The sequence below is a fragment of the Sinohyriopsis cumingii genome, chromosome 3 (assembly GCF_028554795.1).
Source record: "Sinohyriopsis cumingii isolate HCF-2022 chromosome 3, ASM2855479v2, whole genome shotgun sequence".
NCBI classification, from domain to species: Eukaryota; Metazoa; Mollusca; class Bivalvia; order Unionida; family Unionidae; genus Sinohyriopsis; species Sinohyriopsis cumingii.
In genome coordinates, this window is record NC_142963.1 from 134745104 (window position 1) to 134771380 (window position 26277).

A 26277-nucleotide genomic window follows, 5' to 3' on the forward strand; every position below is an offset into this window, starting at 1 on the left:
CACTGATCTCGATGGAAGTTCCCGCCCTGGTACTTATTGAGTTGCATATGCGGTGGATCCACGTGGATTTGTTTCGTTTGATTCGTATGGATTGGCACCATCGAGAGAATATTTACGATATAGTGGCTTACCAATCTGGTATTCAACATTACCAACACACACGATAACGGATCCACCAATATGCGGTCCAGAAGTGCTTGCGGTACTTAACACCGTGTCAAGATCATCAGCATCGCCGCATAAAGTCGTGCACGAATACACAAGCGGTCGTTTTAAACAGATTAATGGTTTATAATCGTAGATAATTACAGAAAATCTGCTACACGTAGATCCCCAAGTGAACCTGATCTCTCTATGTATGTGACGTGAGATGGATTTGCTTATCTTATTAGTCTCACCGGGGTTGATACGGATGAGGTCGTTATTTTTTTTCAGGAGTAGCATGGGTAGCTAAAGAAGAGCAGTATCAAATGGGTCGATATTATCATGCCAGTTTTAGGTGCAACCAACGATAACATCATGGTGTTTACCGGCGACGGAAAAATATAAAAAATCGAATATATCCATTGCAGAGTTTCGTAGATATGTTAATATATTCGGTGGCTCAAATATCGGCTCACTCGTCATGACTAGAAATAGAATTGCTGGTTTTGGAGAACTAGCCGATGACGCTGCAACGACGAAGTACGTGGACGACTGTAATGTTGCGATAAGAACTTCGTGATAGATGAACCACATTATGGTCTGAGTGTGATGGTCATGTAACCACGTTTACGAGCCATCTCAGAAACTTCACGTCGCCCACGATTTTTGGGAAGACCAATACCCACCAGCAGTAAGATCGCTGACCTTCACACACAGATCAATGATATAGTCAGAGTTAAAACCTCAATCGAATAGATTTTCACATCGCTCTCAAATATCAGCATCGGTTTAAAAATTTCTAGAAGAGATCACAAGGATAAATGATAATATTACAAAATGATAATATTACAAATACAGATAACACTAAAATGAATGATGTACGAGTCATTATGAAGAGACCATTTATACTTGTTTCATTTACCATCATTCCCGGGGTGAACAACGTTAATTTGTTGAGAATCCCATACGCTGAGAATGTATTATCAAAAGAATATTTTAGACTATCTGTCGCACATATTTTCTCGCAAAGAAGAGAATGGTTGTGATGTTAATAGGGCAGATATAAATGGCGTTGAAGTTCATTTTATAGAGGGTAATCATCAACAAAAGACTCTTTATCATTTTCAAGATAAATAATCCAAGTAAGATTAGCATAATGAACAGAACATTATCAGAATTTACAAAGAGGTCTGAGACTATTAAAGTAATTGTTTTTGCTGAGAAGCTGTTATTGACCGAGACACAGTAGATCAGACACAACAATCGCTTTAAACAGGTTAATGGTTTATAATGGTAGATATTTAGGGAAGATCTCTTACGCGCAAAGGTCCCAGTGACATTGATTTATCCAAATATGCTACACGAGATGACCCATATGATGTTGTTTTTCAGGATCAGCAAGGACGGTTAAAGATGAGCAGTATCTCGTTGACATTATTCTTCGAGTTCCAGGCGCTACCGAAGATAATTTAGTGGTGTTCACTAAAACCGGTAAAATTAAAAACTCAGAAGAATCACTTCTAACAACACTGGACAACAAATTTTTACAAAAGTCATGTTACTGAAATAAAATTAGTCAATTCTTATCAATTTTTATGTGCTGAACACGAATATGACAGTCAAATTGCAAAATTGGCTCTAGTTTTTTTGTAATCTGCAAGAAATTAATGTTTACATAACGAAATGCATTCCAATAGTAAAAGGTCAACTGTAATAGCCTACCTATAAAAAATCAAGCCATTGACTACATCTTAGATTTCTTCGCCTGTCTCTTGTACAGCTGTTCGGGAGCATCTCTGAGGAGTGTCCAGCAGTAGTCAGCCAGCATTGTAGTGGACCATTTTCCCTGGTATCTTTGTTCCATTGTTGCGATATCTTGATGAAAACGTTCGCCGTGTTCATCACTAACAATACCACAGTTGCTAGGAAAGAAATCCAAATGGGAATGAAGGAAGTGAATCTTTAGAGACATATTGCAGCCAAGTTTCTTATACTTCATCAACATGTCTTCTACTAGTTCCTTATAGTTTTCTGCCCTAACATTTCCGAGGAAGTTTGTAGAAACTAGGCGAAAAGCATTCCATGCTTGCTTCGCGTCACCTTCCAGCAAGTTGTTGAACCGGTCATCTTTGAAAAGCTCTCGAATCTGAGGACCCACAAAAACTCCCTCTTTAATCTTTGCTTCGCTGAGTCGAGGGAATTTTTCATGCAGGTATCGGAATGCTGGCAAAGTCCGGTCAATGGCTTTCACGAAGTTCTTCATCAAACCTAGTTTGATGTGAAGGGGTGGTAGCAAGATTTTCTGAGCCTCAACCAGAGCTGGGTGTTGGATATTCTTCTCTCCAATGGCTACATTCTGCCTGTGAGTCCATTCCTTCCTCATGTAGTGCATTTCCCTTGCTCGGCTATCCCACTCGCATAAGAAACACATGTATTTTGTATATCCTTGCTGCAGTCCCATTAAAAGGGCAACTACCTTCAAATCACCACAGAGGTGCCAGCTGTACTTGTTATACTCAATGGAATTCAGTAGCTGCCTTAAGTTATCGTATGTCTCTTTCATGTGGACAGCATACGCTACTGGAATAGATGGAAGAATGTTTCCATTGTGCAAAAGCACAGCCTTGAGACTCAGTTTCGAAGAGTCCACAAATAGTCTCCATTCTTGTGGGTCATGAGTGATTTTTAAAGCATTCATGAGGCCCTCAATATCGGAACAGAATATCAGATTACTTTCCTTTCTGAAGAAAGGCTCCAATTGCTGGTGGCGCTTTCGATATGCAGTAATTGTGACATCTTCTTCTAGAAGATTCCATTGTTGGAGTCTTGATCCTAGCAATTCTGCCTTGTTCTTTGATAAGTCCAAATCACGAATCAGGTCATTTAGTTCTTCCTGTGTTATTCTGTGTGGGGTTGATGATGCACCACAGTGAAAATCTGGATCACTGCATGCTGATGGACCAGGAGAAGAACAGGTCGACTCACCTTTGTCTTCGTCAGATGAATCAAGAGAATATTCTGCTGGAGGTTCTGGAATAGGAAGTCCCTCACCATGTGGAACTGGTCTCAATGCAGACGGAATGTTTGGGTAGACTATTCTCGACTTCTTTCGCTTCGTTATTCCGCCGGAAAGAGGAGGAACCAAGCAGAAGTAACAGTCATTTAGGTGGTTGCTTGGCTCTCTCCACACCATTGGGACTGCAAACGGCATTGATGACCTTTTGCAATTCAACCACTGTGAAAGCTGTGTTGTACATGTAGCACAGCATATATGCGGAGCCCAAGGCTTGTCTTGGTCACCAACCTTGCATCCGAAGTAAAGATGATATGCCTTCTTCACTTGAGAATTGATACTTTTCTTCTGGTTGGCAAATGTCACTTCCCCACAAATATAGCAAAAATTGTCCGCGGTATTAACACACTTTCGAGGCATTACTGTTCTTTATTGTACGTAAATGGATAAAATAATAAGTTTTATGTAACAGTAGCTTGAACTGTCTCGCACAATGTCTAAAATATTTTAAATGCTGAACCTATCTGATTGGGCTTTATATAGTACACTGCTTACGTCAGCTTCAGCAGCCGCCTGGCATTAGTATAATAGGCCTACACATGTGTAGTACACTGCTGACGTCAACTTACTTCAGCAGCCGCATGGCATTAGTATTGCATTGCATCAGAAATTGATGAAATCAACTGTGGATGATGTGAGCATGATGGTATTATGCAATGTTACATCATTATTCCGGATGTTGCTGCAGTCCTACTGGAGAAATTTACACAGTGAAACATAGAAAATGAGGTATATGAATATCTTCAAAACGAGAGCCAATACAAATTTTTCACGGTTATATTCGTGTTCGGCACACCAAAATACTACAGATTAGGGCCTTTTCAAGTCAGTAATGATTTCACTGTTGACCAGTGCAATCATAGGAGAGATAACTGGGCGTGTTAGAAAAAATTGAGATATAATGTATGGCGATCTCAACATGAGCAGAAATACAATTATCAGTGCGAGAGAACTAAAATTAGACGATGACATGGCAACAAACAATACGTGGAAAACAATAACACCACAATCAGAACTGAGATCAGTATGTACGTTGCTAAACCGGCGATACAATGACTAGTGAACTAAACATGGGCGGAAATAGCATTGCTAATTTGAGAAAACCAGAATCAAACGATGACGCTGAGAAAAAATACGTGGAGAACAGCAACATCTCGATGATGACTTCCTTAATGGCAATCAATGATGGACTGACCACATTCAGATCTTTGCTAATCATGTAACCACATTAGGAAATTTTCGTAGAAATATAAATTGGACCATAAATAATTTCTTTGGAAATCCAACGGTCGTCGATATTTAGTTCGCTGAAATTCGCACACGCCTCGTTGACAGCGCCAAAAAAATCAAAGCCATTCAAGCTCCAGTTGTTCATGCAACTTCGCTCATCAGCTTGGTATACACAGTAGCGTCTGGATTGACAACATGGTCGCAATAAAACAACTCCGTCAAACATACCGCTTAGGTACAGGCTCTCCGTGTTGAACACCGCTAAATTTAGGATATTTACGACATATCTATGGTGTCATTCCACAGATAGATTTTTTTCCGGAACTGTTTCAGTCGTGTTAAATCAAAATGCCGAGGAAATATTCATATTGATCCAAAAGACAAAACCCTAAACGCAACCACATATCGCTGGAAGAAATCATCGACATGCACATGACAAAACAAAAACAAAATACCGCGGACGAATCATCGTCATCGATAATATTCGTATACGCGGTTTACTCGCTGGTTGCTGGTATCCTCAAAATTATCGCGAAAAAATATCTACATATACCAGCAAAAAAATGCATGAGCACATAGAAATGACTTACGCTGCGACATATGCGTGCATAAATATGTCATCGATACTGTCATCGGGGTTAAAATACGGTGCAATATCAGATAATGAATTTTTCCGCAATTAGAGATATTTTTATTATCGATATCACAAGAAAGCAAACCTTCCAACAGCACATTTAGAATCCGCGTATAGATAATAATGACCACAGAAATAACGACACGACTGGATTAGATCATCGCTAACACAACACCACCGACGACTACATGATATCAGCAACATCAACACGGCCGGAATTCGATATTGGTTTTCCAACTCCAATAAAAGCCCCCAATGGTCGTTAACTTGAAATCGCACTGGCACAATGACGACTTCATTATAGTTGGCCAAATATCAGAGAAAAATCATTTGGTGGATTAGACGCTAATAATTCGCTGGCATTCTCGCATAAAAGCGCAGCTGATGCAGCTGGTGGGCAAGCCCCAGTCAAGGAAGTTGTCAGTGCACCAACAGGATCATATCAATTCAAACAAGTCAACGATGAAATTAAACATAGAATCAAATTAATAACAGGAAAAGAATCAAAGATCGATATCAAGGTACACAAGCCAATGCTGAGCACCACGGTAGAAATATTGACGTCTGACTACACAGTTGACATATACAAGTCGTCGATCAGAACTGTGCTGGGATGGCCGTTGGAAGCGCCGATTTATGCTGGGCTTCCACAACCAACGCGATCTGATTATTCACCGGAAATGTTTGGTTGTATGAGAGAAACAGAGTACAATAGACTCTTCCCTGGATGGTCAAGTCGGGATAATATGATACCAGTTTCTCAAATAGAAAAAATCGCAAGCAAGATTTTGCGAGAATATGAAAATACACAGCGCAGTCTACCAACGTTATTTGAGCAGTATGTTTGAATATCCAAATGATGATCTTAAAAAAAGTCATTGACACAATAAAGCATCTGACGATGGTGAGTAGCGAGGGTTTATCAAGTAAGGTTGTCAGGGCAGACCGTAGTGATCCCGATTATAACAAGTTATTTCATGATTATTTTTCTTACTTTCAAAATACTCGGGTTGTTGGATAACGCTGAATTTAAGCAGATTTCGATGACATAATTAACGAACATTTGTCAATATGACACTGACGATTTCTGTAAATCTTGTCTGCGACGCTCTCGATGGTAGCTATAACGCATCTGGGCAAGCCTTAGGGCAGGCCCAAGCAGGGATATGTTCTTTACAGCTTTTTCTCCGGATGTCCCGTCGGGTCATTTGATTGTGTCCTTGCCCATTAATCCTGGCTATTTATGATGTCATAATCCATCGCTGTCACAAATACGTTTAGGTCTAACCGACCAGGCCAGTAATTTATTGGATGCACATGGTGAAGAACTGACTGTTAGTTTGTATGTGCGTGACAGAGCATAACGACACACCATTAATAAAAAAAAGTTTACCCCCCCCAAAAAAAACCCTACAAAAATAAAATAACATTTTTTGTCGTTAATTTTGTTTATGTTGTTGTTCTGGCTATTCTTCTCATTCTGCGGCAATCTTAATAGACTCCAACACAAGTCGCTTTAGTTGTCTTGCATGTGCACTTACAGCCGCTCTAGTTCATATTGTCGAGACAAATCTGATCTTATTTTCTCAATCGCGCTTGCAAATGGAACAAATTTCGCTATATCATGTTGTTCGTGTAAATCTGCCAAGGAAAATTCCACTTCGCGTTGGAGTAATTTGATAAATCTACACTCGGCCGCTAGTGTTTATCTGCCCACTTCACGTCGCTGCTGTATCATCTCAAAATCGTCGTTGATTTTTTCAACATCTGGGTTGAACCGGGAGACCATCTAGTTGCAATTGTTCAGTCAAGGAGAGTAATCTCGTTGATGTTTTCCTTCTTCATTGTATAACAGATGTATTTCTTTAATAACAGATTTTATCTAGACCAATTCGATAACGTGTTGTTGGATCTTGTAAACTTATCATGATGAATGAATGCGGAATTTTCTGAGCATGTGTGAAGAAGTTTTTAAACTTACATGTGTCCATGTCGTCAGGACACCATGTCGCATGAATATTTCGAAGCGTATGTGTATTAACCCCGTTAAAAATAACCAAACAAATTACAGTTATCTCTTTGTATCTGCTTGGAACATCTACGACAGTCAATGCGTATTTGTACATGCGCCGTTTATATACGTCATGTGGTAAAAACAAGATATCTGCCTGATGAACTACGTTGGGTGTGCTGACATCAAACTGTCCATGTTGAATCGTTTAGGGACATGGAAGATAAATTTGCCATATGGCCTGTCATGACAACCGATCTGCGGCTACAGCTCGCGTGACACCTACTGCACCGGTGAGTTTTAATTGCTGCTGTACCTCTCTAGCATCCGATTGGACTATAATAAATCAACTCCATTATGTAATCGTTGGTGTTTAATTGCCAGCTCCTAACACTATTTTACCTTTTACCGGTCACGCATTTAAAAGTTTTTTTTAAATAATTAACGCTGACGATAACATAAAAATAAAAGACACACCAGACTACATAGAGAGGTACATCAAAAATAATATCATATTAGAGAAAGTAGAATAATATAATCGAGAAAGCTGAAACAACTATTGATCTTAATGAATTTTGATGTCATCCAATATTTGTTAATTACAAAGTGAGCAGAGCTGGGATCATCAGAAACTGTCATATTACAAAAGCTCTTGGAAATCTCAGTAACATGGGTTACATGATGATCGGTATAGGAATCCTAGGCAGTAAAAAAAAGAAAAACACTATCTCACATAGATTTGTATATGAGTGTTTTAATGACGTTATCAATGATGAGTTAGTTGTTGGCCGTGTGAACTCCAATAGAACAGATATCCATTTGGAAAATTTACATGCCATCACATGAAGCGAAAACACAATACATGGAAAGACAGGCAAACACAAAAAATGAGGCCAGTTAGTTCAGTAAATTTAGAGACCAGAGAAATAATAGAAACTAAATCTATTACAGCTGCTGGAAAAAATATTTCGATATCAAACCACTCTCAGTACAGCTTGTTGCGAATTGTTTAACTAACTCAGCTAACTCACTGCACTAAAAAATCTATATGCATAATAACTCACTGGGATCCCCAGCTATTTATACATTGCCTGGTCATGTGGTTCAACACGTTAAAGTCACTGGAATTTAAAGATAAATTCAGTTATTGTTATTCGCTGAAGAAATATATCTGTTCACGTTAAATAAAAATACTTGAGAAATAAATTAAACAATTTAAATACATGGTGTCTGTCTGTTCAGTAAGTGTATGCTCCTATAAATTATTTCATTGTATATTCTTAAGCAAGATAGTGGCCAAAGTGGTAAGAGCATTAGACAGTGAAAACAAATTCATGAGTTCAGTTCGCAAAAAATGTGGTAGACATATTGTCAGCATTTGCAGCAGATGCTATTATAATTGGGGGAACCTGTGACGCATCAATAAAAGACGAGATATACTTAAATGGGTAATTCTATATAATAAAAAAACTGACACTCCCTCATACCCAAGGGCATTCATTTTAAAGTGCCCAGGATTTCACGGGGGGGGGGGGGGGGCGTGCTTGATCATAAATTAACAAACTAAAATTCAGCCTGGACAGCCTCTGAATCTCTAATATTTCATTTCGCACTTAGTGATTCACCGGAGGTGTGAGTTAACACACAATGGAAAATGAAAAATTCTCTGAATAAAAATTTGCACTCAGCAATCCAACAATTAAAAATAAAAATTACCCAATATTTAAGAGATATCCAACATCAGTCAGCATGGTCGCAGGCATCCTCAATTACATGATGACCGGAGACAAAGGAGATATGGGATCGTTCTCTGATCAATGCAAGAGCCAGCTGTGATACCAAACCTATGTATGAAGACAACCTGGTAATCATTTTTAGAGGCAGCCATATCAAAGGGAAAGAAAACAAAGTTTCTCTACCACCACGCCTCTCCTTTCTTGCCATTGATTCATGTCCCCACCTGCCTGCAGACTCTTACACGGAGGACTCTTGTTTGTTTTTCAAACCAAGTTGGATCGGTCTCTTTCCGCCAAGCGAGTGGGTGATCCATACTCTCTCCTACCCCTTTCATCCACTCCATCCGTCTGAATGATGTTACCATCTGCCTTGATATGACTGTTGCATATTTTCATGTTCCAGTCTTTCTGCCCTTATGGAAATTACTGCGATTTACATACTGAAGAAATTGTTTTCAGTTTTGTACTCTCTCTGCTTGAACATAAGTTCATGGGCCTTTATGAAACTTCTCTACTGTATCATATTCCAGTTCCATATTACTTCAGATATTTTCACAGTGGCGTATTTTGATGACATCCTCCAGAAACATATAATCTGTTCCATTTTTGTCAAAGGAAAGAATGATCTTATTTCCTGTATACATCATCTAGGATTTCTGATCAATTGGGAAGCCCTATCTTTGTCCATCACATCATTCATCCATTTGGGTATGTATTTTCTTGCCCACCTTAAACCTGGTATGTCTTCCCCACCTTCAGATGGTCTGAATCCTTGTCCTCGCAGAATCAATTTCCAACACAAAATGGATCACAACCCATGAGTTTCTGCAACTCCTTTGATTGTTCTTGCAACAGTGGATCTTGTCCTGCTGTGTTGCCTCTACATGCGACTTTTGCAGATGACCTTGCTACCTCAAGGGCGTCCCTCTCCCATGCTGCCCGATTGCAGGATCAGTGTAACAAGTGTGATAGTATCATTTCTGGACCAGTGATACAACCAAAGTTGTCTCATGACAGGAATATCTCTCGAACAGTTGCACCCAGATGTGACCATGTGTACAGACACAACCCCTTTGTTACTGGATTTCAACACTCTCAGTGACCAATGGGTTCCGGAGAACACAGGTCTCCATATCAGTCTCTTGGAGATGAAAACTATCCTCAAATCATTTTGGAGTGACCATCTTCATAATTAAGATGGAGCTAATCATGTCAGACAACTTGGCAGTGGTTAAATACCTCATCACACAAGGCGGTACCAAATCACCCCAACTCTGCATTTTGGTCAGGGCATTCCATTGTAGGTGTGCACAATTCAACACTGACCAGACATATTCCAGGCAGTCACAGTCAGTGTTTTGGCTGATTGTCTGTCATGGAGGGAAAAGATTCTCCTTACAGAATGGTCCCTCCATCTGTTGGTCTTTCTTCAAATTTGCAGGCTGTGAGAATGTCTGATGATTGTTTTTTTTTTAACCAGGTAGAATTACAAATTGTCCACCTTCATTTCCTCAGTACTTGATCCCGAGGTTCAGTCAATCTACACTCTTTCTTTCAGTTGGAAGAGTCTGTGACCCTTTGCCTACCCATTCCAATGATCTTAATTCCTAAGATTATACAGAACTTGAGGGCCCAGAAGTGCAAATGATTCTGATTGCCCCCTGCTGCTGTGACAAATCCTGGATCAACCATCTTCTCGCTTTAGCACTAGAGATAGCCATCTAAGAGATAGAAAGAAGTAAAACCAACAAGTTTTTTTAAAACTAAACAAATAATTTAGATCTCTAAGTAAAACCTGAAAATTTAAGAGGAACTTACAGTATTACAAATTAAATCCAAAATAATTCTAAAAGGTTATACACATTTCAAAAAGAATCAAGTCTTCAAAATGAATTCCATGTTCTTGAATATGCTGATGTTTCAGCAGTCTTCATTTGTCACAATGGCATTGTTCAGTACTCCTTTGAATAAATTCACAATACTCCCAGAATAAATGTTAGTCCAATGATCACTTTGTAATTCCAGTGAATAATCCAAGCAAATGTTTCCTCTCAGATTATATCTAAACACAGCATTAAACATATCTGCAGACTAATGTTAAAACCAGATCATTGGAAATAATAATTCCTTAACTGTCCAGTTCCATCTCCTTAAATACACTCTTACCCTCCTAAAATGCAGTTTTCTCCTACTCACTTCATGACATTTCACAATACTCCATGTGGTAAAAGAGCCCATCTTACCTGCCTATCCAATGGGAAATAACTCAATTCTTCTGAGAACCACCATGACCTCGCTAGCCAATGAGATATTACTCAAAACGTGTAAGCATGTTAAATATATAAGTTGAATTTAACTTGTAAACATCGATTTATAGCTCAATATCTGTAAAATAGAATATTTACACATGGATAAAAATTTAGCTGTATAATATCTTGTTTATAGACAATCACTTCAATTTACAATTCAACCCTTCAGTCATGGAAAGAATTGCAACAACTAGAAGGCCCTCCACTTCAAAGCTTATGAAGAAGGTGGCACAAATTCTGGGGCTGACACAAAGTCAGAAACATTGTCCCATTGAGTTCATCTATTCTAAAAGTAGCTCACTTGTTGTTTCTTTACCTGTTCAAGGAGAGAAAGTTGGCTCTGATTACTATTAAGGAATGTCCCATCATTATGGTAGGGAGGATCTTGGTAATAACAAAGACCTCTCTGACTTGTCAAATTTTTTTCTTCATAGGACTAAATCACTCACATTGTTTTTAGAGAGGGGAAATCCAAAAATCTCCTCTGAGAGATTACCTGAGGTATAGGTTAGAGGCTCAACATTCCCTTCACCTATTACCTATTCTTCTAACATTAATGTGATCAGGGAACACATTCCAATGAGAAAGCAATTTTTTTTTTAGTAAGTTATGTATAATAATAAATTTCCATATTTCATCAGTGCCATCAAAGATTTTACCAGCAAATTAGTGAAGAACTTTTGTTAGCTACCCAACGTTTTGTTTGTTTACTTTTAAATGTTGTTCATGTAATGGTATTCTATTATGTGTCACTAGAAATGGTCCAATACTGTACATTCTTCTTAATAGCTGTCACAAAATATTTATATTTGATACTATCAACCAGAGATGCTCCTATGTTTCATGTACTAGGGATCATTGAAAGCAAAAGAATGACATTGCTGTATAGTCACTATGATCACCAGAGAAGACACAAGTATATAAAGCTAGTGTTAGGCTATTGAACAAGGTGTAGACTGGACTGCAATTTATTCCATTGGCGTTGTGTGGACTGGACTACTTCTTATTTCATTGGCATTGTGTGGACTACAATCCAACTTATTTCATGTGCAGTTTGTTTGCAGAATAGAACATGGCAAGGATTAAGAAAAGTTTTTGGATGAGGTTGCCATGCAGTCAATCTTTTACAGTGCTGTGACTTTAATGTTACTAATTATGTTCTTTGCATGCCAGTATAGTGAGATTTCTTTTATCTTTAATTTGCTACATTACATTACATTCCAGAAGTTGAATCCACTGAAATTTCATAATTGCTGCATAAATTCAATATTTGGAAGAAAAAATATCATCTATGTTTCTTTTGTATCATATTCAAGGCAAAAGAAAACAATGCATACAATTTAATGATTCAATGTCCACTCATTGTCCTTGATTTAAGAACAATTCATATTTATGAAATTGATAATGGATGCAATGAAAATTTCCACATGCAGTGAGGAAGACATTATTCTTCTTGCAAGTGAAATTTGTGTTGTGCAGAAATTCCAGTATTGTAATGTGTGTATATATGTTTTTGTTGTTGTTGTTGTTGTAGGGTTTAATGCCATTTTTCAGCACATGATAGGCTATACACGGTGGCCAGTATTAATGGTGGAGGAAGAACCCGGAAAGAACCACCAACCCCTGAGAAGCTACTGGCAAGCTTTCTCACATACCCACATTGGCTGAATCTGAGACTTGAACCCACGCAAACAGAGGTGAGATGGCAGTGATCCATAATGGAGAGTGCTTTAGACCACTCGGCCACTCGGGGTCCTGTGTGTGTATATACACACTGACACACATATACATATATATATATATATATATATATATATATAGTGTTGAAAAAGCATTCTGTTAGAAAAAAGTAAAGTGTACATGTAATGGATGGACATTTTCAGGAAGGGCTTAATCGAGGATTTTGGTACAGATACAGAAGTAAAGCTGAGGCATCCAGATCTGAAAGTGGATAGAAGAATAGATGCATCTGGACAATGTATTATTCCAGGTAAAATTCACTGCTAAATTAAAGTATAAATATAAAATCAAATCTAATACAAAAAATAGAATAAGGACGAAAATGTTCGAGGCATATGATTTGATGTTATATTGGCTTGTAGTGATTTTAATGGCATGGGTATCAATGCCAAAAGGCATGTAATTGGCTTATAGTGACTTGAATGGCATGGTATCAATGTCAAAAGGTTTGTAATTGGCTTGTAGTGATTTTTTATGGAATGGTATCAATGCGAAAATGCTTTTAATTGGCTTGTAGGGATTTAATGGCATGGTATCACTGTCAAAAAGCTTGTAATTGGCTTGCACTGATTTTAATGGCATGTTTTCACTGCCAGAAGGTTTTTAGTTGGCTTGTAGTGACTTTAATGGTATGGGTATCAATGCCAAAAGACTTGTTAATGGCTTGCAGTGATTTTATTGGCATATTATCACTGCCAAAATGCTTTTAATTGGCTGATATAGATTTAATGGCATGGGTATCAATGCCAAAAGCCATGTAATTGGCTTGGAGTGATTTTAATGGCATGTTATCACTGCCAAAAAGCTTGTAGTTGGCTTGTAGTGATTTTAATGGCATGGTATCACTGCCAAAAGGCTTTTAATTGGCTTGTAGTGATTTTAATGGCATGGTATCACTGCCAAAAGGTTTGTATTTGGCATGTAGTGATTTAATGGCAAGATCTTATTGGGATGATATCGCTGCAACAGGCTTGTAGTAATTTTAATGGCATGGTATCACTGCCAATATGTTTCTAATTTGCTTGTAGTGATTTTAATGGCATGGTATCAATGCCAAAAGGCTTCTAATGACTTGTAGTGACTTTAATGGCATTGTATCAATGCCAGAAGGTTTCTAATTGGCATGTAGTGATTTTAATGGCATGGGTATCAATGCTAAAAGGCTTCTAATTGGCTTGTAGTGATTTTAATGGAATGGTTTCAGCATGAAAAGGCTTCTGATTGGCTTGTAGGATTTTTAATGGAATGGTTTCACAGTGAAAAGGCTTCTAATTGGCTTGCAATGATTTTAATTTCATGGTATAACCACAGAAAGGCTTGTAATTGGCTTGTAGTGATTTAATTGAATGATATCACCACCAGAAGGCTTTAATTGACTCCAGGTGTCAGCATTAGTAATTTAGGTTTTGATTCCACTGGCCATAAATAAGAAAAGCCTTTGGAATATCCTGCTTTCTATTCTGTGTTGTCGTTTTGTCTGTTAACACAATAATTTTGTTGCTACACCTCCTAAACCACTTGGAAGCTTTACACATGCACACACACACACACACACACACACACACGATTGGTGTAAATGCAATGAAAGCACATATCTTATAACAATTATGTTAAGAGCAACTGACAACATATACAGGGAAATATATACCATTAAGATAACAAATACACAGGAAAACACTCCACTGGCCTAGAGGTTGAGCATTTACCTTGGATGCAGGAGGTCATGGGTTTCAACCATGGCCAAGGCATACCAAAGGCTTATAAAAGTGGTACAAACAGCTGACTTGCAAATGTGCTCAGCATTAAGAAGTTAGTGTTAGGACTGGTCAGCCTGCTATCAGGATAATGTGACTGGTTGGGACATGATGCTACATGTCTGCAGCATGATGCCCAGTGCTAGACATCACAGTAATCTGCCACACGGCACACATCATAACAATATGACTGAAACATTGTCAGAGCTGCATTATGAATCCAAATCACACACACACAAATGTGCAGGAAGTAAACCTACAAGCAAAAACTAACAAACTAAAAAAGTAATTATAAGCTTTGAGCAAAACTAGAGAATTAAAATCAACTTACAGATCTAAACAACAAAACAGAAGTTAAGTCTTGTAATTTATGTCAATATTTTGTGTTTAACTTTTGTCCATGATTGTAGATTATACTGTAGGATAATGTAAACATGTTGACAAGTCCTTTTAACTTTAGAAGGTTCTAGAGGTCATATCTGTCTTTTGTCTTCATTGTATGTGATAAATAAGTTGTTAACTGATAGTTGAGTTCAGGTATAACCTTACAGTGTTCTTGAACTACAAGAGAACTTATTAATGAATTTGATGGGAAAGTGTCCCACATAATGGTAATCTTATTTTGTCTCAAGTTTCTTTATAAGGTTCAGAAGCAAACAAAATTCTTCATTCTTACTTTAAAAGTTCTGTCGCTAAAATTATTGTTAGTTATATTCAGTTAGGAATTATTTTATTTAAAAATTATTAATTGGAATTACAAAGTGTTCATTGCCATTTTGGTCTAAATTACTATTTTGATTATATTGTGAGATCATTCAAGAACATTCTGGATTATATATTTTTGAAACATCAAGACTGTTTACACATCAGCTCATCCAAGACTATTGGCATATCAGCACATTCAGTATTGTAATTCATTCAGAATTCTATAATTTTGGACTTGTGATTGAACATTTAGAACTGTTCGGAATTTAATTCACAATACTCTAAGTTGCTTTTCAATTTTCACTTTGTATTCTAGAGAAATAAATTATTAGTTGAAATTTACAAAACTTGTTGGTTTTGCTTTTGCTTTTACTCCATTTAAGACCATAGAGTTGTAACACTTTAAGGGTACACAAGAGGCAGAGCTAAACTAGCTACATCCAAGATGGAGAGGAAAATCCATCTAAACTTGGTGTATGCATCAAAAGCCACAGTTAGGCTAACAGCAAAATATACATGACTAAAAAGTAAAACACTTAACATGTAGCCAATTATGATACTATCAATGTCTTTACTCAGACTTACACATGGATTATTTATGCAATATATCCCCAGAAAAGTTTGTTAAGAGGGATGTAGAATTCTTTAGTTATGCGGCTGTTTGAGAAACATTATGAGAGCATGGCAGAGTTTACCTGCCACATGTGTAAATGGAGATATTCTTTCCACTGAGATCAATAGTGACTTATAATGCTTGAAGTCTAAATTAGATATTAATAATTTATGCCAGTGTTTTCTGTTACAAATATTGAGTACAATTGAATGTCGGCTTATCTCATATTATCTCAATCAATTCATTTTATAAATTACAGATACACTGTACATAAATGTTCATGTAAGGATCTCTACATTACAAATTTTCTTCAATTTTATTTTTTTAGGATTGGTAGATGCTCACACCCATCCTGTCTGGGCAGGTGACAGAGTACATGAGTTTGCGATGAAGGTATTTACACTAATGTACTCATGTGTACAATGTCAATACATGTACAGGTCAGTTGTAGTAGGTAAAGTCCAGGTTTGTGGCAACTTAGCCCATTCTTTTTAACCACTTTAAAAAAAATTTAAATCACTTTTCTTTTCACAAATTATATCAAAATTACATGTCAAAAGTGGAATTTCATCTAAATTACTAATTTTTAACCACATTTTTTTTACAGACATATAATTTTCCTCACTATTTCTTTGATTTATGAAAAAAATTAGAACAATACATTTTAAAATCGCATTTCATCTAGTATTTCAACTTTTACCAAATCTTTATGGATTTTATATAGTTTTAAAAAAGACCTTTATGCGAGACCACTGGTCACCGAACTTTTACTAAAGAAGCATCAGCTACTGATAGCCAGAATTTTAATGAACCCACTGGTCTTCAAAATAATTGTCAAAACTTACAAATAAGCTACTGGTTGCGAAAATGTTACCCAAAACCTGGCATTCCTCTGACTTTTATGTGAGGCCACTGGTCTTTGCAACTATTCTGGTCTGAAAACCCCACTGTCCCAGACCTCTGGCTATTTTTGCTTCAAGGCTACCTGACATAAGGAAAATGCAGGGTAAGATGACAGCTCCTATCCCCAAATTTGATATAAATAGACAATGGACCTCAGGTTTAAGAAACTAACAAGCAGGATGATTGTACCCTATCCTCCCACAACCGAATGTAACACGTTTAATTTCACACATTACCTTATATCAACTTTATTTTATGATATACCAATAGCTTACACACAAAAGGTGTTTATATATATATATATATATATATATAATAAGATATAATTGATACTTCTTGATCAGAATAAAAAAATTTTATGGAAGCTTTGTTGATAATGAGACGAGAATCATATGCAAACAAATTTTGAATATTTATAATAAAAACTATAACATAAATTACACAGTAGATGTGCTGGACTTAAGTATTTGCCATGTAAGTGATTATGATCTCTTACTTTGTCATTGGCTTCATCATTTATTGGTGGAGTTATTATGCTTTTTATCCTTAGTAGTGATTATAATTTCAGCAGTATTATTTGGTCCTTGATAAACAGTTTTTGGAATGTATCCAATATATTCAGTCATCTCTTGTATTTTGTTTTGTTGTTTTTATTGCCTGTGACATAATGGATGGGCTGCCTGTAATATAAATGATCACCAATGATACTTTCACAGTCCCAATAAAGAACATGAGGAGTCTTCGCTTAATTTATTAGTTTTTAAATTGGACTAAACAACTCTCATTTGGCATTATGTCTATTGTTAGATATTTGGCATTATGTCTATTGTGTTAGATATTTGGCATTATGTCTATTGTGTTAGATATTTGGCATTATGCTGTTGTGTTAGATATTCAGTTACATACTTTTCTGTGTTCTTGTTTTAATGCAGGATTTAATGGGTTTTTATTTTGTCTTTGTTAAATTGAGTTGATACCAGTTTTGATAAATTCTATATTCCACAATAATGACCATGGAAAGAATTATCATTGTCACATTTAGATATGATTAAATGATCTACAGGTCTGTCTGTCTTCCTTTTATTGTTATTGTGACTGGTCCTATAGGTTTTTTCTGCTGGTTCATGGGCAGTGACTGAGATAAAAATTCAGTTTCAGGTGTTGTTATACCTTGTATGTTTATTGGACATTTATTAAACCAATGTTTATATTTATCACAGTTATATTTTTGTGGGATATACAGATGATCCATATGTGTGTGTAAAGTAGATTCTGTTGCTTGTGAAAATATATGTCATCTGTATTTTGTACATTAAGGCAGGCTTGTTTTTTTATCCAGTCTAGTAAAACTACATATGACTTTCCTGCTGTTGGCCTAGATCTATCAACATGAGTTAAATAATTTATTTTATTAAAAATGGTGTGTATCTACCTGATGAGATTTTGTACCTAGTATATTAAACAATTCCTCAAGTTTTATTTTTGTTCATTATGTTTTTTGCTTTTGTTCTATTATACCGGTGTAGATGCCAGTAACGATATAACTATCTTCAACTGTTTCTATTCATACAAGTTGAATCGATAAATATAATTGAATTTATACTGATCCTAAATACCTAGATCTTCTGGTCATAAGTTTCGAAAAGTATAGCTCAACTTCTTTAAATAAATAAAATTTCTGTTTAGTTTCTTGTCCAGCTTCAAATCTGTGTTTGTCTTGTAACTTTCTTGCGAAACGTTTTGTTGTTTAATTATCTTTATTTCTCTTCTAGTTAGAAAACAATTTAGAGAAGGCTGTAATTACCTTCTTTTAGATTTTGATATTCTTGTTTCATGTAAATTTTGTGAGATTTACATAGCAAACAGATTTGTTTATTTTTCTATTTGTACTATTTCTCATAAATAAACTAGTGCAAAATTTGCTTTCCTACGAGTTAAAATTCCATTGTTTGTTTTTCCAAATTCACATGTAGTTTGATTGTATTACCAGATTTGCTTATTTCCTTGCTTTGTTATACCAGTAACAATTTATTATATTTTCATAATCTTTGGATCATTTGTTGGTTCAATTTCAACATTTTTTTTATTTCATGAAAATATTTTAATTTAACTTGACATTTGTGCCTGTTTTAGTAAGAGAATATTTTCTTCCACCTTCCAGATATTTGTATGTTTGTCATATCTTTCCATTTTTACCAGCACATAATTTTTGGCCTTTAATTTCTTTACTTTTTATAAAGTTTTGAATCTTGAAGACAGCATCTTGCTAGTCATATAGAGAAACTCCTTCTCATAAAAGATTCACTCAGTATTCTTTCCCCTAAGTTTTATGCTTTTTATACTTCATGGTCTCCTAAAATTACTTTTCCGATTAAAAAAAATCTCTTCTGTGAAATTAGGATGATAGCCTTTATGTTTTGAGATCCTGACCTTATCACCTATTTTACATTTGGCATTTCATCAGCATCTGTTGAAAGATAGTAAAATTCATTAATCGGTACTTTAGATCTTTTTTTCCCTGCTCACATCGTTTGGCTCTTGGATTTGATTTATTGTAACCATCTTTCTCTCTTCAAATATTTCCATGAAGACCTCATGTTTGTCTTCCCTAATTTGTGTTTTTACATTTTTAGCCCAGGCATATTTTATGAAGACATCTATCACTGTTGAAATGAAATCAATCTAAAATCATGACTACATTTTTTATATATTTATAAATGAATGATGTCTGCTTGGCATGACTAACATAAACTCTTCAATAGAGAAATAATTTTCTGTCCTTTGTATGTCATGTGTAAGTAGACTTTTTATCATCCAATGACATAGTTCAGAATATTTTATAGGTTTTAACGATTGCTCCTTTTTACATTTAATGATTGTTTTGCAGTCAAGTTTAATTGGCCTCTACAACTGATTCATATTTTCAACAGGAAGTCGACTTTTAGGGTATTTGTATAGATATCTTAAATACTGTTTATTTTTATTGTATGTCATTAAAATAAGTTATATGGACTTGTTATAATATTGCCAGATGAGATGTCAAGACCACTATAATTTTAGTAAAAGTTTTGACAAGTTGTTTCACAGAAAAATTGACCACAATTGACCTAAAATTCACACAAATTAGATATTGGTTATGAAATTGGGTAAAAGTGATTTTAAAATGTGTTTTGGTGTATCTAACAAACAGTGAGGAAATGATATTTAGGTCTTACAGAAAAGGCCAGGAAAATGACCTGAAAGTCGTACACAATGGGTGAAAAAACTAAACTATTGCAAAAATCCATTAATAAAATGTTTTTCATGAAATCTAATGAAGAAATTACCAAAATTTAAGAGCTGGGTAAAAAAATTGGGACAACTGTTTTGGAACGTAGGCTTTTCCTACTACTCATGTTTGCCATGACAGTAATTATTATGATGCCATTGATATGCATGCGTGAATTTGGTATGAAGGTAGTTATTATGATGCCACTGATATGCATGCATGAGTTTGGTATGAAGGTAGTTATTATGATGCCATTAAGATGCATGCATGAGTTTGGTATGAAGGTAGTTATTATGATGCCATTGATATGCATGTATGAGTTTGGTATGAAGGTAGTTATTATGATGCCATTAAGATGCATGCATGAGCTTGGTATGAAGGTATTTATTAAGATGCCATTCAGATGCATGCGTGAGTTTGGTATGAAGGTAATTATTAAGATGCCATTCAGATTCATGAATGAGCTTGGTATGAAGGTAAGTTATTGTTTTACCAGCTCATGATTTTACATTTGTTAGAGCAGTATGCTTAACTCCATAATTCCTTTTGAAAAATAAAACATAAGCCGCATGCCTGTATTTCTCTAAATTGTTTAATGCTTGCTTTAAAAGAACTAAATCCATTAGCATTATATATTTAATAATGTCTTAATGATCGACACATATTGAATTGTAACAAAATTATCACTTTTTTATTTCATCAATTTGATTCTTCTTGTAGTTAGCAGGTGCCACATACATGGAGGTACACAAGGCAGGTGGAGGGATACATTTTACTGTGGATCATACGAGGCGTGCATCTGAAGATGAACTGTACTGTAGCTTCAAGAAAAGGCTAGGCACCATGATCAAAACAGGGACTACTTTGGTAGAATGCAAAAGTGGATATGGTTTGGATATGGACACAGAAATTAAAATGTTGCGGGTCATAGAGAGGGCAAGGACAGATTTCCATATTGATATCTCTTCAACCTATTGTGGAGCACATGCAGTTCCAAAGTAACTTAATTTTATTTAATTTTATTTTCTTGTTTATAAATAAAGATATATGACAAATTACTCTATTTAAAATAATGAATATTCAGATCTTATTGTGCAGTAAGGTTCAAGACAATTGTTTGTATTTTTATGTAATTTGCTTGAGCGTCAAGTTAGACTTGTTTTTAGTTTTACTGCTTCATTAAACTGCAGACCAGAGATACTGTTCAATGTGATTTTATCTCCACTGGTCATGATGACTGTGTGATGGAGTTCATTAGCATAAGTTCGCTATCACTACTCACATTATTACCACTAATCTATCCAGGCTTATAGACTCTATGGTGGGGTTTGCACAGAGACAGGGAAATCGAGCCATGGGGTTTCGTTATTTTTATCTCCACTGAGCAGAGCCTACTGGGGAGACAAGTAATGGATAAGTGACTGGGATTTCTTTGTCTTGGTACAAACACCAACATAGATTATTTTTCTCACCCATTTTTTTTCCATTCAAATTAAAATAACCCTGCACTTGAGCAATATAGTTAGCGAGTCAACATGTACAGTATTATTCAGGTACTGTTATTTTGCCTCTCACATTTTGTATAGCTCAAGTCTTATACTCTTTTATGAAAATCTAAGTAATTATCTCGCAATATATGCTGTTCTTGGAAAGGAAAAAGTTATAATTGTTACATGTGTTGCATCATTAGCACCCTAAGTACACAAGTTTTATGAATGAGACAATTTTTTAAATTTTTTAAAGATAACTTTTAATTATCATCAGTTCTAATTTGGAAATGTACCATGGTACCCAATGGTATTAGGTACACAGCTCTAACGAAGTGTGTAATGACTGTGAGAAGATTTCTAATTCATGGTTTTCTTGGAAATTTACAATTTTCTTGGAAATCCGACAAGTACATGTATTGGTATTAATAGTGCAATTATACACTACATGGAAATGTTCTTGTGTGGACTATTGATTGAACCACTTGGATTGATAAGAGTGGGAGTTGAAATTTGCAATTGCATTATTGTTTGATTCAGCTGGGGTGGGTTGGGGGTATTTGACAAAGTTTGAAGAGAGCAGGTTCAACATAACACATTTTTGGTTGTTGCAGACTTTGCAGTAGCTCTTTTGTAGCCAGTGTTGTGTATAACCTTTGTGACTGAAACTGTTTTCTGTTAGCTTTTAGCATAAATGTTTTCTCACACTTGCTTATGTGTGTTGCTTAGAAGTCAGCTTTGGCAGGTTTGTTTTCAAAGCCTTGTTTCTCATTTAGGTACTCAGCTTTCCGCCCCAACTTGTGCCCATAAAAATCCATTGCTTATTTGACCCAAGTGCATCCACATGGGTTAGGCGGGTGAGGTAGAATGTATGGTCAGATCACAAAAATCACTGGGATATTTGTTCTTAAAATATTTGTAGATAAAGGACACTTATCTGGAAATGTGCAGTTAGTGTATATTCTTGGTTTTCATTCCTTGTGTTTTAAAGTCCTCATCTTTCCTTCTCCTCATCTGTCTCTCCTTAAACTCCCAATATCCCAGAGTGCAACATTTTTTAAGCCATAAAGTGTTTAAAAAAGTTGATGCTGTGTTAGGGCTTAACACCAAGGATTCAGACATTTCATTCATATGATCAGCACTGATGACTTGAGCAGTTTGGGATAAATTGATATACATTCATTTATGTGCTCTGCCAAAAAGCTTGGCTTACGTGTGTGTATCTGTCTTTCTCAAAATGTTTGTATAGCATCTTATCAAAGTTTGTGTAACCATAAGATGCTTTATGGGTAATGATCTTTTTGTAATATACAAGTTGCTCTTTTTGTTGTTTGATTTTAAAAGAACTCCATCAGGCACTTAAGAAACAACAAGGGTTTCTTCTCTTGAAAAGGAGTTCCTTAGTACATTGACACCATGACTGAGACAACCAGGCTGAGACAGTCAGACTGAGACAACCAGGCTGAGACAGTCAGTCAGACTGAGACAGCCAGACTGAGACAGTCAGACTAAGATATGAAAAGCAAGATTAGCAGATCATCTAGATTTCTTTGTTGCATGGGTGAGAAATGTTTATCTGAAGGTCTAGTTGTTCCTAAATAAAAATGCTGCCCCTCGGACATCCAGTATAGTGAATATTCTCTGCTATGTTGGAAAATCTTTTAGTCGCCACAGTTTTCAAAATGGATGGTCACATCAGCATAGGGTTTTCACTAAAAGACTTATTAATATATCTAGATGATTGTCATGAAAATTGTGCTGATCTGACTCACAATTTGAAAATCTAGTTACATGTATTTATATTTTTCCCTAATAGTTTGTTATATCAACATGAGGTTTTCATGGAAACACTTCTTATTATGTCTGGCTGTTCCTAAATGAAAATGATTTTGATCTCACATCCACTATTGTTGCCATGGCAACCATTTAAAAAATCTTGTTATCATGCCTTCTTCTGAATGGGTGTTGGTATTGACATCAGATTTATACTTAGAACCTTCTTATGATGTCTGGTTGGTCCTAAATGGATATAATGCCACTCTTAGGACCTATATGGCCAGTATGATTCTTATGATGTCTGGTTGGTCCTAAATAGATATAATACCTCTCTTAGGTCCTATATGCCCATTATGATTCTTATGATGTCTGGTTGGTCCTAAATGGATATAATGCCACTCTTAGGTCCTATATGGCCATTATGATTCTTATGATGTCTGGTTGGTCCTAAATGGATATAATGCCACCCTTAGGTCCTATATGGCCAGTATGACAGCAATCTTGTGTTATTGCTGTTCATCCTAAACAGAAATTATATCAACATGGGGTTTTCACCAGAATGCTTTTTATAATGTCTTGTTGGTTATAAATGAAAATGATGATGCTTTTACAACCATTATATTATGGTGGCCATTTTGCATATCCTGTTATTGCTACTCCTCCTTAATGAATTGTTATACTGAGATTTCATGTTCAACAAATACACCAATGGTTAGTTGGTTTTCATTTGAAATAGTGCCAATCCTAAATCCAATATGGCTGCCAGATGGTTATCTTGATTCCTGAAAATTCTTTTGGACTAGTAAAGCATCAGTCCCTTCAAGGGACTCTTTTTTTTTTTTGTCTGATCTGAATGATAATCTTAAAGTAAAATCATTCATTCATGAACTTATGAATAATTTTGTGTCCATGCAGATTTTCTGCAGAACACAATGGCACTTCAGTGTTTCATTCCACTTTCAGAGGAAAAACATCAGCTGAAGCTACAGAAGATGTGATCAATGCCCAGCTCCCAAAAATAAAAGAAATGATGAATGATGGAGAACTGACGGTTGATAATATTGATGTCTTCTGTGAACAGGGTGTCTTTGATACAGAACAGTCCAGAAGAATTCTTCAGGCTGGGAAGGAGATGGGTTTACTGATTAATTTTCATGGAGATGAACTCCATCCAACTCACTCAGCAGAGGTAGGTCTGCTTTGCTTCATTTATCTGCAGTTGGTTTTGTTTTACCACATTAATGGCAATATTGTGCCAAGAAAATGGAAGCTAAGTGCCTTTCCCAAAAAACACACTAAGGCAGCTGACCAAGGTTGGCCTTGTATTGAACCTGCTACACTTGGATTAGGAGTTCAGTGCTATACCAGTTGAACTACTTTATTAATTTCTGATTAACATGAATTGTGTTTTGAATAAAAAATGGCTCCAGAAGAAATAAAATGCCATTGCTTATTCTAAAATATTTCGATAACTTTGATAAATGACAGCTTCAAGGATTAGAAGAATGGCTAGTTGATCACCACCAGATATTTCCTCATTTCAAATGATTTGTTTAATTTACTTTACTTTTATTTTATCTTTGAGTAAAGTGTTATTTGCCCTTCAAGTTTGAAGATGACCATGATGTTAACTGGTTTGGTTTCTATGAAAACATGAGTGGCTCATCAGGCCTACTTGTGCTCTAAATTATATGTGGCCACCGGAGAGGAGATGCCACTTGGGATGGCTTGATCAATGGAGGATATCCTGCATTTCCAAGATTTACACAGCTTGTGCTTCTGCACTGACTCTGTGAGTCTCCACAGCTCATAGTCTGTAGCTTCAGTATGGATGAGACTGTACCAAATGAAATGTAAGATCTTTCACAGGACACAGGGTCATTGTCGCATTGTTTCAAGGATGACTAGAGTGAGTCTTTGAAGTGTTTCTTCTGACCTCCCTAAAATCACTTTGCCAATTCAGATCACTGTAGATCATCTTTGATTGTCACTACTCTGATATCCTTGTGATTTGGTCTGCCCATCTTAGCCTTACTTTTACACCTGCCAATGTAAAATCCTCTGGGTCTGTGACCCCGTCCTACCATCATATTTTCATCCATTTCCTCAGGCTGCTAAAATCATACAATATTTTGGCATGACTTTTATACACTTTCCAGGTTAAAAGGGCTGGCAATATGGTGGCTTTGTTGTTATTACTTTTATGGGCAGTCTGATGCCTCTGCACTCCTACACATTTGTGCATAGTCTGAAGAAAGTGAAACATTTGTGCATAGTCTGTAGAAAGCCATACATGTTTTGGTGATTCTGGCATTAGTTTCATTATTGATGTGGACTGAATGTGACAGTATACTGCTGAGATAGGTGAACATGCCCACTGCCAGGAAGGTATGGTCATTCACTGTGTTGCTAGGTTTTTAGTAAGACTTTCCTGGTGCATTCTGGTACATCACCTCTATCTTCTTGATACTGATTGTGAGACTGAAATTGTCACAAGATGTTGAGCAATGGTCTACTGGTACATATTCTGTTGCATGTCAGACTTAGATTCAGCATTCAGGGAACCATCATCAGTGCTCAGTAATCATGAAGAGTCACTACCTGTAACTTCATCTTACATTCACAACCTATGGATCGTACCTAAAATGTGTGTGGAGAGTTCTCATTTGGACCACTTTGATTATTTATGCAACAAGGATTAGTTTGCAAGTTATAGCTGGTCAAACTGTTGTTTTCATTCTTAACTAACATCTCAATCAATTCCACAGTCAATCCAATTCAGAAATAGTCAAGGTGGATCTAATAGATTGGGATGGGAGAAAATTTCCTGTGAACAAAATATGATTTTTCAATAAGTTACAGTGCTGACATACATATGAGGCATATTTTAGTCT

At 36.1% G+C, this 26277-nt stretch overlaps 1 protein-coding gene across 1 annotated transcript in view; it reads left to right on the forward strand.

Annotated features, from left to right (window-relative positions):
* The window catches only part of LOC149803910 (putative imidazolonepropionase), a 42648-nt gene that overhangs the window by 5714 nt on the left and 10657 nt on the right, over positions 1-26277 (forward strand). The window contains exons 2-5 of the mRNA XM_089953725.1: positions 13021-13127; positions 16278-16342; positions 20841-21118; positions 24347-24572. Coding sequence (XP_089809851.1) covers positions 13021-13127; positions 16278-16342; positions 20841-21118; positions 24347-24572 — 676 coding nt within the window. The remainder of the gene's footprint in view (positions 1-13020; positions 13128-16277; positions 16343-20840; positions 21119-24346; positions 24573-26277) is intronic.